The 17,948-nt window shown below is 39.8% G+C and overlaps 1 protein-coding gene across 1 annotated transcript in view; it reads right to left on the minus strand.

Annotated features, from left to right (window-relative positions):
* The window catches only part of SNX4 (sorting nexin 4), a 70,126-nt gene extending 58,231 nt beyond the window's left edge, over positions 1-11,895 (minus strand). Inside the window, exon 1 of the mRNA XM_042955699.1 lies at positions 11,734-11,895. Within this exon, the coding sequence (XP_042811633.1) occupies positions 11,734-11,874 (141 nt within the window). The 5' untranslated portion in view covers positions 11,875-11,895. The remainder of the gene's footprint in view (positions 1-11,733) is intronic.
* Between the last annotated feature and the right edge of the window lie 6,053 nt (positions 11,896-17,948).

Here is a 17,948-nt window from a genome sequence, read left to right on the forward strand (position 1 = left end):
GCAGGAAGACATTTTTAGTTAAGTATAAGTTGTATGTTTAGCTACTAAAAGAAAAAATAAGAGATAGAAGGAAATACTTCAACCAAAAAAAATTTCAAAAAGTTACATAAGTACAAACCACTCAACATCAAGATTATGAAGCCATTGTTAGTTTAGATACATATTTATAAAAATCATAATTTGGGCCCATAGGTAAACACTATGATTTACCACCATCTACTCCAGTGAAAAATTCCCTCAATGCTGGAAGGACATGACTAATAAAGCAAATTATCTCCCCAGCCAAAAAGATAATGCCTATGAGTCATGAATTTACCCTCATGCCATCTGATTACATAGAAGGAAAAAAAATAAAAGAATAAAATCAGCTACCATAAAAACTAAAGAATGAAAACAGGAACACAACAATAACACCAGCAGGATTTGGTAGCTGATATAAAATTGCTAATCCTCTCAATAAAGCATAGAAGAGTGTCAAGATTAACAAAACCAGAAGCACAACTGTTAAAAGAATACATTCAAAAGATTTAGAGATGGACTTCTTGACTGGAAAATGAGCCCAGGGACATGTTTCAAACAAAGATTGAATAGTTTAGGTGTATTCAAAGCACACTGCTCATCAGGGTAAAGAATATAATTAAAGAGGGGTGCCTGGCTGGCTCAGTCGGAAGAGCATCCAACTCTTGATATCTGGGTTGTGACTTCAAGCCCCACATTGGATGTAGAGATTATTTAAATAAACTTAAAAAAAAAAATTCAGGGGTGCCTGGTGGCTCAGTCAGTTAAACATCCGACTCTTGATTTCAGCTGAGGTCATGATGTCACTGTTCAGGGGTTAAAGCCTCACATGAGGCTGAGACTGCTTGGAATTCTCTCTCTCTGCCCCGCCCCTGCTCAAGCTCACGCATGACTTTCTCTCTCTCCCTCAAAATAAATAAACTTAAAAAATTTTAAAAAGACTAAATAACTATCCAAATAATAATGTCACTATTAAATGTAGAAGACTAAATGTAGAAGATGGACATAGTTAAAAGGCTAATGAAATTCTTTATTTTCAACTCAAAGAATGAAAATGAATATAATCTATTTCAAGTTATTAAGATGTTGCAAACCACTGGGGTAACTGGGTGGTTCTGTCAGTTAAGCCTCTGACTTCAGCTCAGGTCATGATCTTACGATTTGTGAACTCAAGCCCCACACTGGGTTCTCTGCTGTCTGCACAGAGCCACTTTGGATCCTCTGTCCTCCCCTCTCTCTGCCCCTCCTTTGCTTGTGCGCTCGCTTGCACTCTCTCTCTCTCTCTCAAAAATAAACATTTTTTAAAAAACTTAAAATGTTGCAAACCATTAAGAAATAGTAAAAGCATAAAAGCAGATAAAAATGACAAAAAGAACAATAAGAAACTATTAATTCAAGAAATATTTCTTGAGTATTTACAATGCCAGTCATTAGGGATAGAAAGATAGCTGAAACAAGGTGCCTGACGCTTGAGGAGTTCACTGACTCCATGGGAATTCTCAACCCAACCGGCACAGTGATGCTCTTTAAGATTAAAGACAAGATGAAAGCTAACCTTAATATAACTTTTAGGGTTATAGGTGAAAAGAGTTAGTGTTTAAAGCATTTGACTTGTTTAATCTTATTTAAATCACACACAAAAGAAAATATATTACATTTACTATCATATTGAAAATTACAGGAGAAAGATAAAACAGGCAACAACAACAAAACAGGCAGATTGAGACAAACATGAAAGTAATCAGAAAAGAAACAATGCACAGAAAAAAAAATAAAATATATTTGGCCAAATAGAAGAAAAATAATCATCATCAATATAATTTACAAGAAAAAAGAGAGGCACCTGGGTGGCTCAGTTGGTTAAGCACCCAACTTTGGCTCAGGTCATGATCTCCTGGTTCATGGGTTTGAGCCCTGCATCAGGCTCTGTGCTGACAGCTCGGAGTCTGGAGCCTACTTTGGATTCTGTGTCTCCCTCTCTCTGCCCCTTGCCTGCTCTGTCTCTCTCTCTCTTTCAAAAGTAAATAAACATTAAAAAGAAAAACTAAAAAAAAGAAAAGAAAAAGAAACAAGCAAACAAAATCTTTCCCAGATCCACACTGAAAGGTATGTGGTCCATGTGTAACGAACATCCCAACAAGATTAAAGCAGAAAAACAAGAAACAAGACTCCTACAAAAGAATAAGTATCAAATTTGCCTTAGATTTCACAATAAATTCCAAATGACACAGGAACATCATGCATAGAACATGCTTGAAATATTTAAACATATTAGATACTGTTCCTTCAAAAATACTTAACCCCAGCAAGATTTTTTGTAGAAACTGATAAACCATTCCTAAAATTTATATGGAAATACAAAAGACTTAGAATAGCCAAAACAATTTTGAACAAGTTGCAGGACCCAGTTTCAAAACTTACTAAAAAGTGAAAGTAATCAAGACAGTGTGGTACTGGCAGAAAAAGAGATCAAAGGAATGGAACTGAGAATCCAGAAATAAACCCTTACATTTAAGGTCCACTGATTTTTTTTTTTTTTTTTTAAGACACACCCAGGCAAATCAATAGGGAATGGAGAGGTCTTTTCAACATGTAGTGCTGGGACTACAAAATGTCCACATGCCAAAAAAAGATTTACACCCTTTACTCACACACACCATGCACAGAAATTAACTGAAATGGCCCAGATAAAAGAGCTAAAACTGAAATTTCTGGAAGAAAACACAGGAGAAAAATCTTTGTGATTTGGGGATATACAAAAAGTCCTTAGGTATAATACCAAAATCATAATCCATAAAAGAAAAAAGTGATATACTAGATCTCATCAAAACTAAAAACTTTTACTCTTCAAAAGACACCATAGTGCTCGCTTCGGCAGCACATATACTGAAAGACACCATAAAAAAGGGTGCCTCGCTGGCTCAGTAGGTAGAACATGTGGCTCTTGATCTTGGGGGTTGTAAGTTCAAGCCCCACATTGCGGGTGGAGATTACTTAAAACGAAAATGGTTAGAGTGGCAAAGGTTATATGTACTTTACCCCAATTAAAAAAAAAAAAAAAAAAGACCATAAAGAAAAAAAAAGATAAAATACAAATGGGGGAAGAACCTGTAAATCATATAATCAGATAAAAGACTTGTATCGAGATCATCTAGAAGCATGTTGCTGGCTCAGTCAGTAGGGCAAGCAATTCTTGCTCTCAGGGTTGTGAGTTTGAGCTCCATGTTGTATGCAGAGATTACTGAAAAAAATGAACTTAAAAAAAAAAAAAAAAAACATAAACTGATCACATAACCAAATAATCACACCCCCTACAAATCTAACTCAGAGAAATGTAAACATATGTCCACACAAAGACTTATATACAAGTGTTCACAGCAATATCTATAATAGCTAAAATAAACTACAATGTCCATAAAATGGTGAATAGATTTAAAAAAATGTGATATATCCATACAATCAAATATTATTCAGTAATAAAAAAGGAACTACTAATATATGCTATATAACATGGTTGAACCTCAAAAACACTCTAAGCCAGGCTCAAAAGACAACAGATTGTACAATTCCATTTGTATGAAATATCCCAAAAAACAAATTTATATAGAAAGTAGACAGCTACTTTCCTAACACCTACAGCTAAGGTTGTGAAGGGAGATTAACTACAAAGGAAAGAGAGAATTTGGGGGAATGACTGAAATGTTCTAAAACTGGATTATAGTGATGGTTGCACAACTCTCTAAATTCCCTAAAAATAACTGAATTATATATTCATAATTAGTGAATTTTACAGTAAATTATACCTTAATAAAGTTCTTTAAAATAAAATCCCCAAGTCCATACTGAAAAAGACAAATAGAAAGTTTGATAAGAAACAAGATATTTTCAATTTCCAAGTATGTCCCCACAAATTATTAATTACAAAAGGGAAAACAGTAACTTTATATTGAAGCCTGGCAGAAAATGTGATCAAACTATTGGGAAATACATATCATATGTGAACTGTTAAGTTACAACTAGAACACAGCATGACTTCAGTGGCAATTTCTGCCAAAGATGCATAACCTTTCTCAGTAAAGACTGAGAACTTCCAGATTGGAGGAAACTAAAGAGATAATACAATTAAATGCAATCCATGAGTCTGGACTGGATCATTTTGCTCTGAAACACTATTGGTACAACTGGCAAAATGTAAACAGTTTGAGGATCAGCCAGGCACCCCTCACACTGAAAGTTTTGGGAATGAGACGAGGGACTATAATGGCAGTTCAGTGGCTCAGTCAGTTAAGCATCTGACTCTTGGTCTCAGCTCAGGTCAAGATCTCACGGTTCATGAGACAGAACTCAGAGTCGGGCTCTGACAACACAGAGTCTGTTTGGGATTCTCCCTCTCTCTCTGACCCTCTCCCGTATGCATGTGTTCACACATGCATGCTCTCTCTGCCTCTCAAAATAAATAAATAAATCTTAAAATACTTCATGGGAAAAAAGGATCTTCATACTGTACTTGCTTATAAATTTGATACCATTTTTATAAATGAGACTATTTCAAAAGATTTTTACATAGTCTTTACATTTACAAAAGTAATTTTAGTTTATGTTTGAGAGAAGGAAAAAAACAAAGATACATGCCTTCCAAATCATTACTGAGGATAAAACCAAAGAATTATTGCCCACAAAGGAAAACCAAAAATAGAAACCAAAATAAGAAAGCATAAAACCTCACAGAAGAAAATCAACTAAAAATAAAGCCAGTTAGGACAATGCAAATGTTTTAAATTCCCTACGGTAAACAAGAGAAAGTTTAACACATAACACAAGGCATAAAAATTATAACATGGACAAACACAAATACAAATAAACTGAAATCAAAAGAAATCAGTGTAGCATCAGCCAAAGCAGATAATCAAGAAAACATAAAACAGGAAATCAGGGGGGGAAAAAAAGTTTGTAATTAGAAGAGCCAAGGATCAATTCACCCTCAGATTAGTAGCCAGTTTGCCAGAATTTGAGTTTTTAAATCTCTCTGCCTCAGTTTCCTCATCTGTAAAATGAGGATGAGAGTACTGACCTCATAACATTATTGGGAACATTTAATGAGTGAATGCAGGTAGAGTGTTCTAAAAGTTGCCTGGTGTAGCAAGAGCTCAAGTATTACCTACCACTTATTATTTGTAGGTTTAAGTTTTCTCTTACTATGAAACTAATACAGGTTTAATGTATAAACATTGAAAAGTATAGAAAAAGTTAAATAGAAATCACACACATCCCACAACCCAGCACTAACCATGCTGACGTACCATTCCTGGGCTACTTTCTTACAATCTTTTTTTCCAAGTGTGATGCTACTGTGTTACTGAAACAGGTCAAAGATCTGAAATTTAAGAACTACCCAATGAACTGACTTTCCTCAGGGGATATGTCTACAATAGTCAAAAGTAGCAGGTATTACGTTAAAAATAATGTATTTAACTTAGGCCTAAGAGCAAAGCTTACTTCAGTTGTAGATAAGAAAAACTTAGTTATAATACATTATGCTTTTTAAATAGCATAGAAAATATGCTTATCTATAAAAATATGCTTTTTATCTATAAAAATATATATTTTTTAAATTAACAGTGATTCAGAACACATTAATTCTTACTTAAAATATGTAAGTCTGAACAGTTTTCCAAACTGAGTCAGAACATATTCACAGTTCATGAAATCAATTTGGTGGTTTGTGACCAACATTTCTTTTTAAAAATAAATAACTGGGGCACCAGGATACCTCAGTCAGTTGAGCATCAGACTCTTGATTTCGGCTCAGGTCATGATCCCCACATCGGGCTCCACATTAGCAATGTAGAGCCTGCTTGGGATTCTCTCGCACACACTCTCTCAACTGCTCTCCCCCACTTGTGCTCACATTCTTTCACTCTTGCACTCTCCTTCTAGCGGTGCCTGCATGGCACAGTCGGTTAGGTATCCGACTTTGGCTCAGGTCATGATCTCACAGTCTGTGATTCAAGCACTGAAGCAGGCTCTGTGCTGACAGCTCAGTCTGGAGCCTGCTTCAGACTGTCTCCCTCTCTCCCTCTCCCTCCCTCTCAAAAATAAATAAACATTAAAATAAATAAACAAACAAACCTAAAAAAAAAAAAAAGAATAGGGGCACCTGGGTGGCTCAAGTTGGTTAAAGGTATGACTTCAGCTCAGGTCATAATCTCACAGCTTGTGAATTCAAGCTCTGCATCAGGCTCTCTGCTGTCAGCACAGATCCTCCCTCTCTCTCTCTGCCCCTCCTCCATTCTCTCTAAAAAATAAATAGGGGCGCCTGGGTGGCTCAGTCAGTTGAGCATCGGACTTTGGCTCAGGTCACAACCTCAACAGCTCGCAAGTTCGATCCCCCTCCCGTTGGGCTCTGTGATGACAGCTCAGAGCCTGGAGCCTGCTTCAGATTCTGTGTCCCTCTCTCTCTCTGTCCTTCCCCTGCTCCCACTCTCTCTCAAAAATAAACATTAAAATAATAAATAAGCATTAAAGAAAATAGAAGAATGTCAGAGAGTACTATATGAAGTAATGATTAAGTATTGTTTCCTGAACAATTATGTATTAAAGGATATGTATGCTGATTAGGATGTAGAAAATGTATTTTGTACTGTGAGTCACCCTTGAAAAACTAACTCTGAGAGCTGCTGAGGTAGAAAATGAGGAAAGATTCTGCAGTGTGATTTAATCATCTGCTGCTAAACTGATACATTCTGTAACTACCCCTGTACATTTTCTTTTCCTTTTTCATGTTATTCTCACCCACACATGCCTCAAACCTTGCTCACAGTACCAGCCTATTGCACTCAGTTCTTTGCTGCCAATCAGCGAAGGTGTCACGGGATACAGCGATTGCTAAGCAAGAAGCACAAGTTGCACAAGAACTCTTTGCACTCACCAGCACTCCCAGGCCTAAAGCATGCTCCTTAAAAAAAAAAAAAAAAAAAAAAAAAAAAAATCACTCATGACTCCCTCAGGCAATGATTTTTCTCTGGACAAACACTGTTAACTATCAACTCAATGGAATCTTCCAGACTAAAAAGAAGTTCTCCTACTTCCCATTCCCTTGCTATTTCATCTCTCTCCTGCCAGGACTAATTGCTACTTTCTTAGAGATTGGATTCCTCTCTCATTTTTCCATCTTCTAAATTATTTTAAATAGAACTGGCAGTACTTTAAAAAAAAAAAAAAAAAAAAAAAGCCCTCTTCCTTACAGGGAACAAAAGTATGAAAGGAAAAAAAAAGAAAACTTCTAAATAAACAATGGAAAGGAGGAGGATTGAAGACTCACAGAAAGAAAAAGAAGAGACTACAGAAGAGTTGATAGCAGAATTTAAAGAATCCTGGTTAGTGATGTTTGAAACCAAAGGAGATTTGAGACTCAAGCAGTGCTTGTTCCTATTACCCACAGGTGTAGGGCAACTGGTACAATTACTCTCAGCCCAAACCTGCAGTCAAAAATAAGGCTGATGGGGCACCTGGGTGGCTCAGTCAGTTAAGCATCTGACTTTGGCTCAGGTCATGATCTCATGGTTCATGAGTTTGAGCCCTGTGCTGGGGCTTGGGATTCTCTCCCTCTTTCTCCCTCTCTCTCTACCCGCCCCACCCCCCCCAATAAAAATTAAAAATCTTAAAAAAGGCTAAGATAAGGCAAGCTTTCTGCATCTCCACACACCATCTGCATACATATTTTTGTGGTGAAAAATTGCTTGATAAATCAACACATCTTTTGCACCTTTTTTCTTAATATTGTAACTAAAAGATTTAAAGTACAGTATTGGAGAAATTAACAAGTCTATTTTTAACTTTTTTTTTTTTTTTTTTTTTTTTTTGGAATGAAGGAGCATGGCTTGCTGGAAAGAGCACTGATTTCCTAGCCAGGAGGACCTGGGCTCAGATTCCAGCCATACCAGTGACTAGCTTGTGACCTTGGTGAAATTACTTCTCTCTGAAGCTATGCTTCCCCATCTTTATCTGTCTTTCGGGGGTAACTTACAGAATTAAATAAAAAGTAGAGCTTACTGTGCATAGCACCCACAAACAACAAATCTTTCTGCTCAGACCACATTCCTATTAATAACAGTAACAACGTGGCTATGGTTATTGCAATACTTCTCAACTGGAAGTGGACGGGAGAAGAGAGGATAGAAAGAGGGAAAAGTGAGTAGATGACCCTCTAAGGAAGGACTTGGGAGTTTTGTCAGGGAGGGGACAACGTACAGAGTATATGTGAATGTTTATGTTTAAACTTCTGATTCTGAAATGTTTGATTCTGAAAATATCTGTCCAAATGACCTGTGTCTCTAGAATTACTAAATTAGGGAGCTGCTTTAAGAAACCCCATAAGTTCAGTCACTAATGAATGGTATATTTACAAACATTTTCCTAAAATGTCAGGTAATACAACTTTTACTATACGATATCATCTTTGGGTTTTCAAATATCTCAAACTTAATATACATAAATTGTTTTTTTTTTTTATAAAATTTTTTTTTTTAACACTTACTTATTTTTGAGACAGAGAGAGACAGAGCATGAACGGGGGAGGGGCAGAGAGAGAGGGAGACACAGAATCGGAAGCAGGCTCCAGGCTCTGAGCCATCAGCCCAGAGCCCGACGCGGGGCTCAAACTCACGGAGTGTGAGATCGTGACCTGAGCTGAAGTCGGACGCTTAACCGACTGAGCCACCCAGGCGCCCCAATATACATAAGTTTTAATGAGGTGTTTATAATCACTTCTAAATTAAGATAAATGGATTTTATACTATAGTTGTGACTTCACATTAATCATCTAAAGGCTTTCACAAAAAAATTATCCAAAAAAATTTTTTTCAAGATTTTTTTAAACTAATTTCTACACCCAACCTGAGACTCAAACTTACAATCCTGAGATCAAGAGTCTCATGCTCTACCAACTGTGCCAACCAGGTGCCCCACCAAAATTTTATCACTATAATTAAAATTAAACTCATGATGTTTTGTTGTTGCCAACAAAAGGTAGGATTCTTGCCTTTTGAAATAATCTAAAATTGCTTTAATACATATCCATGAGATTGGCAACTACTTGAAGATCTAAAAATATTAAGTGTTGATAAAGACAGAAAGCAATTTGGCATCACCTACTAGGGTTGAATATGCTAATACCCTACAATCCAGCAACCCCACACCTAAATTTATATTAGACATTTGCAGCAAGAGATATATAAGAAAAAATTAACGATAGTAATTTTTTAGAAACAGCAAGAACCTTGTAGCCATCCCAAAGTCTGTAAACACAAGAAGAAATAACTGTAGAGGGGCACCTGGGTGGCTCAGTCAGTTGAGCATCCAGCTTCAGCTCAGGTCATGATCTCACCGGTCGTGAGTTCAAGCCCCGCATCAGGCTCTGTACTGACAGCTCTGAGCCTGGAGCCTGCTTCAGATTCTGTGTCCCCCTCTCTCTCCGCCCCACCCCTGCTTGTGCTCTGTCTCTCGCTGTCTTCAAAAATGAATAAACAAAAAAAATTAATAACTGTAGAATATCTATGAAATGGCATACTATATGGGGAACCTGGTTGGCTCAGTAATTGAGCATCTGACTCTTGATTTACGCTCAGATCATGACCCCAGGGTTGTGGGTCTGAGCCCCTCGTCAGGCTCTGAGCTGAGCATGGAGCCTGCTTAAGAATATTTCTCCCTCATCTATATTTATATTTATATAAATGAAATGGCAGACTATAAAGCCACCAATATAAATGAACTAAGCCACATTTTGGAATCCCAAAAACATATTGAGCAAAGAGAGGAAGTAACAGTAAAATTATGTCACTTATGTAAATTTCAAAGTCAGGTAAAACTAAACATTATACTGTTTAGGAATGTATGTGGTGAGATTATAAGCAAAAGAACTATTAATACAAAATGCAGAATACAGGCTACCTCTGTGGTGGAGGGAGTGAGCTGTAACAAGAGAACATATGAGGGCTTCAATTATTTTGTGATATAATTATTTTGTGAGATCGTCTCTGTACTAATGATATACTTCACAATAAAAGTTGTTTTGTTTTGATTTGTTTATAAGAGGAAACACAAAAACTAAGTCACAAGTGGGGACCTGCATAAAGAGCAAATCAGGTGTTCCTGGGTGGTTCAGATGGTTGAGCCTCCGACTCAATTTCAGCTCAGGTCAAGATTCTCTCTCTCTCTCCCCCTCTGGCCATCCCCTGCTCACGTGCACACTCCCTCTCCCTCTCTTTCAAAAAAAAAACCCAAAAAACTCTTTTTAATGTTTATTTTTGAGAGACAGAGAGACACAGAGCATGAGTAGGAGAGGGGGAGAGAGAGAGAGGGAGACACAGAATCCGAAGCTGTCAGCACAGAGCTGGACATGGGGCTTAAACTCATGAACCGTGAGATCATGACCTGAGCCGAAGTTGGATGCTTAACTGACTGAGCCACCCAGGTGCCCTAAAAAAAAAAAAAAAAAAAATTAAAGCAAATAATGTAAGAGCCAAGGTTTCAAACTACAGAATACACACACTTCTCTCACATTTAATATGAGATCCTGACTTTTCCACAAATAATTCTACATTTTGGAAAAAAAATAAATGAAAAACTTAAAACTCGCCCAAAAAAGTCCTCATGCTACCTTATATTTCTCAACATTTCCCTAAGAAGGAGAAACCATCCTGTGAAGTTCTGGGTATCAGGTCTCTAAAGAGACTAGAGACTTTCTAGTTACATTCAGCAAACAGCTTTAACTTTTCGTTATCCATATGCCAGAAGGATGGGCAGTTCTATATTAGCACTGACACCTGTTCCAGAAAAAAAAGCAAACTGATGATTAATGCACACTCTTGGATAGAACGGTCTCACGTGGAGCGCTAGTTTCTGGAATGCTTCAATTTAACCGGTCTACCTATCTTGCATTATGCGTGGAAACACTTCGGAATGAAAGCAATTACAACTACAAGATGTTGCATTTTCTCCTCTCCTCAGGTGATGAAAATCACTCATTACCAGGGGCTTCACAAAGCAAATACATGGGATATAAATGATAAAACGTCAACTGGAAAATATGGCACTGCCTCCAAACGAAGAAACTGCAGACGAATAAGGAGTTTAAATTTTTTTTTATTTGTACCTTTTCTTGAATCCGACACCTTCTTCAATTTCCTGATGGTGGCACCAAGCCGACTACCCTTTATAACCTCCAACTATTTGGTCAAGCCCCCCATTCCTTTCTTTCAACGCCACTGCCCACTCACCACGACGCCTCCGTTCGCACAACCCCTCACCAGAATGTCAAGAACAACAGCGTTCGTCTTCAGGTCCCAACCTCCAGGTCCCCCGACCTCTGAACACCGCACCCGCTCCAGCCTGGCAGGTTCCGGGCTCCGACCTCCATGCCCCCGGGACCGCACCCACACATCTCCTCCGCTCCCCTCACCGCAGCCGCCTTCTCCGCCCTTCCCTCAGTCCCGCTGCCCCAGGCGGTCGCCCCTCCCCAGAACCCCCTTTTCCACTGAGCCTCTCCCTCAATGCACCTGTGGCTCGGCCCTTCCACCCTGCTGTCCCCTCACCGCGACGGCCCCCCCCCCCACCCCCACCCCCGGACAAGTCCCCCGGCCCTCGCCAGCCCAGCCCAGCCCGGCCCGCTAGGCCCGGACACCAGGCCCTGCGGCCTCGGCTGCCCCTTCTCCTCACCGTGCCGTCCCCGGGGACCTCGTCTCGGGAACCCTCCGCTTCCTCACCGACCGCGGCCTGCAGCCCCGCGTCGGTGTGGCCCAGCGGCTCTAGGGGAGCCGGCTGCCACTGCCGCTCGAGATCCGGAGGTGCCTGCTCCATGTCTGCAGTTTGGCGCGGCAGACCCAGTGCGCTTGCGCCGCCGCGCAGCGCGCCCCGCCCCCTTTCCCCGCCCGGGCGGCAGCGCCCGGCCCTCCTTCCCCAGCCTGGGCCGCTGCTCCCAGAGCCCCTTTCCTTGCTTACGCTGCCGCGCGTGGAGCCCGTTCCCCTGGCTGGGTCAGCGGCGGCTGAGACCCACAGAGCTCCCTTGCCTGTGGCTGAGGCGGAAAGGCGCGCCTGCCTAGGTACTGGCCACCGCTGCTAAGCTGGGATACGCAGAAACCCGGGAGAACTGATGGAGGGAGAGAAGGGGAAAAAAGGGGAAGGTGAAGACCAAAGTAGACATGAGAACCATTCCGATTGGTGATCACCTAGAGAAAAATTGAAACACAAAAGAAATCGGAGGCCGCAGTCTGACCTCGCTCTCGGCCTCTGACTTGCCTGCCTTGTAGGTTCCATTTTTTACCCGGAAAGATCAGAGAGGCGCAAATTAAAAACTTTTAGCGGGTCCAGTAACACATTTAGCAAAAGGTAGCACATGCAAGTTTTTGAGAGAAGTGAAGCATTTGGCTGAAGCGGTGTTTGAAATCCGTTGCGTTTCTGATCCGGAGAAACCCAGAGATTTCTGATCATTTTCTACAAACATACTTTAATGAATTTTCGGAACCCGCTTCCTTGATAAGCATTCACTATGGTAACCTGATGGGAAATGCTCACTGGGTGTATCAGGATGTGGTAGTTGGCCGTTCCTTATATGCAGTCTGGTCATCAGTTTTTCCATGACACAAACCTCATTCTGCCCAAATACCTAGCTGTTCCAAGTTGTGACACACAATGTGCTCTTCCTGGATTGCATTCTCTGCCCACCCCCCCCCCCCCCAACTGGTGAATTTCCCATTCATCCCTAAAACCTCAATCAAGATATAATGTCCAAATGCTAACATCACTGTGTTAATAAGTCAGTTAGAGGGCCTAGGTGGCTCAGTGGTTAAGTGTCCGACTTTGGCTCAGGTCATGATCTCACCGTTGGGAGTTCAAACCCTGCACTGGGCTCTGTGCTGACAGCTCAGATCCTCGAGCCTGCTTCAGATTCTGTGTCTCCCATTCACTCTGCCGCTTCCCTGATTATGCTGTGTCTCTCTCTCAAAAATAAATAAACGTTAAAAAAAAATAAGATAAAAATGTTGCTTGTTTTATTTTACAATTATTTATTTATATGTCTGTCTGCCCCAACTAGACTTTGGACTTTTTTTTAAAGCAGGGACCCTATCTTACTTTTTTTTTTCCCTTCTGAACAAACAGTAGTGTGGTAGGGTCCCCTCCCTAAGAAAAGAAAAAAAAGAAAAAGAAAAAACCTCAAGGTAACCTGGTTATACAGCTATGTGAAAACATCCTCACAACCTTGTAACATGAGACCACTTAATCAGACTACATGTTTGTATGTTACCATATATGGGAGACAAAGAAGGAGAAAATAAATAAAAAACCACGCCACTTGGCGTTGAGGTCTCAGTTCTTTGGGTAAGAACCCAACTGAGCCATGCTGGCACAAGTAAAGTTGCTTCCTGGAAAGAAAAGCCTCGATTCTCTGTGCAAGAATCCTGCTACAGTAGGATATTTACTCAAATTTTTGAAGACATTTCATCAGGGATTACTCATGCTAGGCAAATTCTCAGGAAACATATTTTTAAATCGCAAGACTATTAATTTATCACAAGAGAAATATATATCTTCCCCGGGACAGATTTGTAACCATTATTCTATGACTTTCTCCCCATTTGAGATCCTTAACAAGTTTGGAGAGCCATTAGGATAATTCCTCTGGCCTGGTGATTTGAGTATTTCATCCTGTAGTAAGAACAAGGAAAGGGGCTCAGGGCTTTACAAAGCATTCATGGAGAGGGGGCCATAGTGCTATGTACTATTTGAAAGAAAAGAAAAGAAAAGAAAAGAAAGAAAGAAAGAAAGAAAGAAGAAAGAAAGAAAGAAAAGAAAGAGGAAAGAGAGAAAGGAAGAAAGAAAAAAGAGAAAGAAAGAAAAACAGAGTAGGAACATCTGTTTCCCCTTCATTATCACCCCAAAATATGCCACTTTGTCATGTGTATTATTTTGAGCTGAAGGCAATCAAGACCCAGATGAGTCAAGAAAATTACTTTTACCCCTCCCTTAAATACCTAAAAGAATTTATGTAGGCCTGGCCCAGAAAGACAATGATTACCAGAGATAACTTTTTATCTGAGTGACCCATCTGTACAACAAGGCAAACCTCTAATTACCAAACATCTGCTCTTATTATCGTCCTGTGAATTACCCTCCTCTCCTTTGAATCCCAGGCCCCTATCCCATTCCTTAGTCCGGGATGGCATCTAAGCCTCAATTATTTCCTGACATGTTCATGGGTCTCATGTTCTTCCGGGGCTCCCATACCTACATAATTAAACTTATTTTTGTACTGTTAATCCGTCTATGTCAATTTAATTAATAGACTAGTCAAAAGAATCTAGAAGGATAAAGGGAAATTTCCCCACCCCTTACAATTCACACCTCTTTTTTTGTGAGAGAGAAAAAATCAAGACTGCCTTTGAGGCCATCGGTCCTGTCTCTGTGCTTTAATAAAATAACTTTTTTACACCAAAAAAAAAAAGAAAGAAAAAAAAAAGATACCGCCTTTGATATCAATTTTAAGTTAGCTAGATATAACTTCCTCCGCATATTTTCTTGAGAGATAGCCTTGAAGAAACGAAATTTGGGAAAAGAGTCATTGAAAAGTCTAAAATCAGGGCAAAAAGGATTGGATAATAATTTCCTCATCTTTTCTTTGTTCATTGTAGGAAAATCAGAAAATAGTTATGAATAAAAGTAATATAAAAGCTCCATACTCTCACACCCAAAGATAAGTACTAACATTTAACATATATCCCTTCAAATGTATAATATGTATCATATACATATCAAATGTATAATATGTAATAAAAATGGAATCATACTATAATGTTATTTTATAATTTATTCACTTAATACAGCAAGAACACCTTTCCACGTGATTAAATATATTTGTACAAAATCTTCTCAAAGACTAATTAGAGTTTTATCGTAAAAAATTACTATAATTTGGGGCACTTGGCTGGCTCAATCGGAAGAGCATTGTAACTCCTGATTGGGGCTATAAATTCCAGCCCCACATTGGGTGTAGAAATTACTAAAAAAAATAAACTTAGAAAAATTACTATAATTTATTTAATCTTATAGTCCTCTATATTTTTTTAATGTTTTATTTTTAAGTAATCTCTACACCCACCATGGGGCTCAAACTTACAACACGAGATCAAGAGTTGCATGCTCTAGTGACTGAGCCAGCCAAGTGCCCCTCTGTAGTGACAGTTTAAGTTGATTTCAAGCTTTACTTTTATAAACAACACAGCAGTGACCATCCGTCTATATAACATCTTTGTGTAACCAACCTTAAGCTCAGTAGGAGCTGGGAGATTTTTAAGAGAAATTTTATTTAAGCTTTGATGGTGCCTGAGGAATTATTTCTGCTCTGTTATAAAATACTATATTTCTCAAAAATTATTATTTATATCCACTAGATAATATATCTGTCTTACCCTTGGGGCTGCCTACAAGCTGACACTCTTTTCAATAAAGAGGCAATAACTAGTGTTTAAAAAGCCTCAATTGGGAGAAGAGGTGGTATCTGGAATTTCTTGTCCATCTTTTGGGGTTATTTTTGTTTTTTTAATAAGTAGTCTGTTATTTGTTTGTTTTAATTAGAGAGAGAGAGTGTGTGTGAGCATGGGAGAGGGGCAAAGGGAGAGACAGAGAGAGAAAGGGAGAAAGAATCCCAAGCAGGCTCCCTGCTGAGTGTGCAGCCCAACGTGAGGCTCAATTTCACATCCCTGGGATCACAACCTGAGCCGAAATCAAGAGTCAGATGATCAGTTGACTGAGCCACCAGGTGCCCTTTGTCCATCTTTTGGCCAACTTGCCTTGCAGTTGTTGTTTTGTTTTTAATTCAAGCATTTAACATTTTTATTTTATTTAAGTAAGGTCTATGTTATTTAATTTTATTTAAGTAAGGTCTATGCCCAATGTGGGGCTTGAACTCATGACCCTGAGATCAAGAGTTGCATATTCTACTGCTTGAGCCAGCCAGGTATCCCTGCCCTGCAGTTTTTTATGTATATGGCACTTTGGCATACATATTCATGATGCCCCTGGCAAGACAGGCACTATTTTCCCCATTTCACAGAGGAAGAAGCACGCTTGACAAGGTCACACAGCTATCAAATAAGGAGAAGACCCGAGAATCACACTCAAATTTATAGGACTTCAGAATCCATTTGGGCCATGCTGCTTTACTTGGAGGAAAGGAAGAAGAGAGACTTTTCTGGAAAAGGAAGAAAATAACTGGCAGAAATCAAGGGTTGATACCTCACCTGAAAACCTAGAGGTAGAAGTATATTTCCTTGGGGGACACCTAGGTGGCTCAATCAGCTAAGCATCTGACTCTTGATTTCGGATCAGGTCACCCTCTCAGGGTTTGTGAGATCGGGCTCTGCTTATCACAGAGTCTGCTTGGAATTTTCTCTTTCCCTCTCTCTCTCTCTGCCCCACCCCAAATAAATAAGTAAACATAAAAAAATATATAACAAAAAATTAAAAAGTATATTTTCTTGAAAGATAAAGGCAAAGTCACTCTAGTCTGGCTAAAGTCTGGGAAAGCCCAGCACCATGACTCCATAGACGTTTTGGATACAGATGCTCCCTGTTCTTCAGATTCAGACAAGGAAAGAATATACCACCACCATCACCACTACCCCACCCTGCCCCCACGTACACGCGTGCACGCGCACACACACACACACACAAACACACACGCACACACACACACACACACACACACAATCTCTTACTGGGGAAGGGCTTGCAGTTACTTGCTCCAGAATGAATGGGAAAGGTCTTAAGAGGAGGGATGACCAGCCAGGCTGGCTCTAAGGATGAGTCAGCTTCTGTGGGGACACACTCTCCACTTCATCCAGCCAGGAGAACTATAGTCACTAATAATCTGAATTAGCATGATTTAGATTTTTTAATGAATTTAACAAATATTTATTCAGGTCCTCTGTTAGCCTAGGAACGCCACAAAACACCTATTCTCTGCTCCTCTCCAACCAGTTTCTTTTATCTGCTCCCTGGAATTCTGCTATCTTGCTGGCCACCTAGGATCTCTAAAGGTCATGTTCTTCTCCTTCCTCCAGAACTACACCCTTCTTCTCCTTTAGCCTTGACCAGCAACCAGCCCCAGCTCCACGTCATGTCAGTGTGGATGACATCTGTCCTTGTTCACAGCATAATATCTAATTTGGCCCCTCCCCAGTAATATTACCATCTTCCTTTCTGACCTCGTTTGGAAACCAAGTCTTGGTATGCAGTCCTTCATTGCAGTTGAAGGGTTCAGACCCTTCTTTTACTACCCATGGGCAAATTATTTCAACTCAGCCATTCAGTCCCTGAAAGTCCCAGAACTTTGAATCATGGGTCAGAGAGGATGTTGGAGATTAGAGCCATCATCCAGCCTGTAGTGGTGCAAGGGCCAAATTATTCCCAAGGCATGAATTTCCTGTGAGTTTTGTGCTGAGTCACCAGAGCTACCTTGATTCTGCAACTTTCTACCCCCCAGATTACCTGCCTTCATTCTGTGAGTGCCTGATATCCTCCCAGGATTTTCTCTACTTGCTTGATGTGACTAGTGTTGGTTTCTGGTCTATACAGCACAGAGCTATGACTGACATAGTGAAGCTCCTATCTATTCAACTAAACATGCAATAAATATTTATTAGACACCTGCCCTGTCCCAGCCAATCTCGTCTGCCAAGGTGATCATATAAACTGCTTCATGGCTGTATGCCTGTAGAGAAGACGGGAATATGCATGCAATACCTGCAGAACCATCCCCTAAACCCCTATGGCTTGAGAAACTCCCGGAAAGTTCTACAGCAAGCCAGGTACTAGAATCTTCAGTAGTTAAAAATCATGAAAGCCGCCACAGGAGAAAAATATTTCTCCCTTGGACA

Source organism: Panthera leo, chromosome C2, assembly GCF_018350215.1.
Source record: "Panthera leo isolate Ple1 chromosome C2, P.leo_Ple1_pat1.1, whole genome shotgun sequence".
Classification (NCBI taxonomy): Eukaryota; Metazoa; Chordata; class Mammalia; order Carnivora; family Felidae; genus Panthera; species Panthera leo.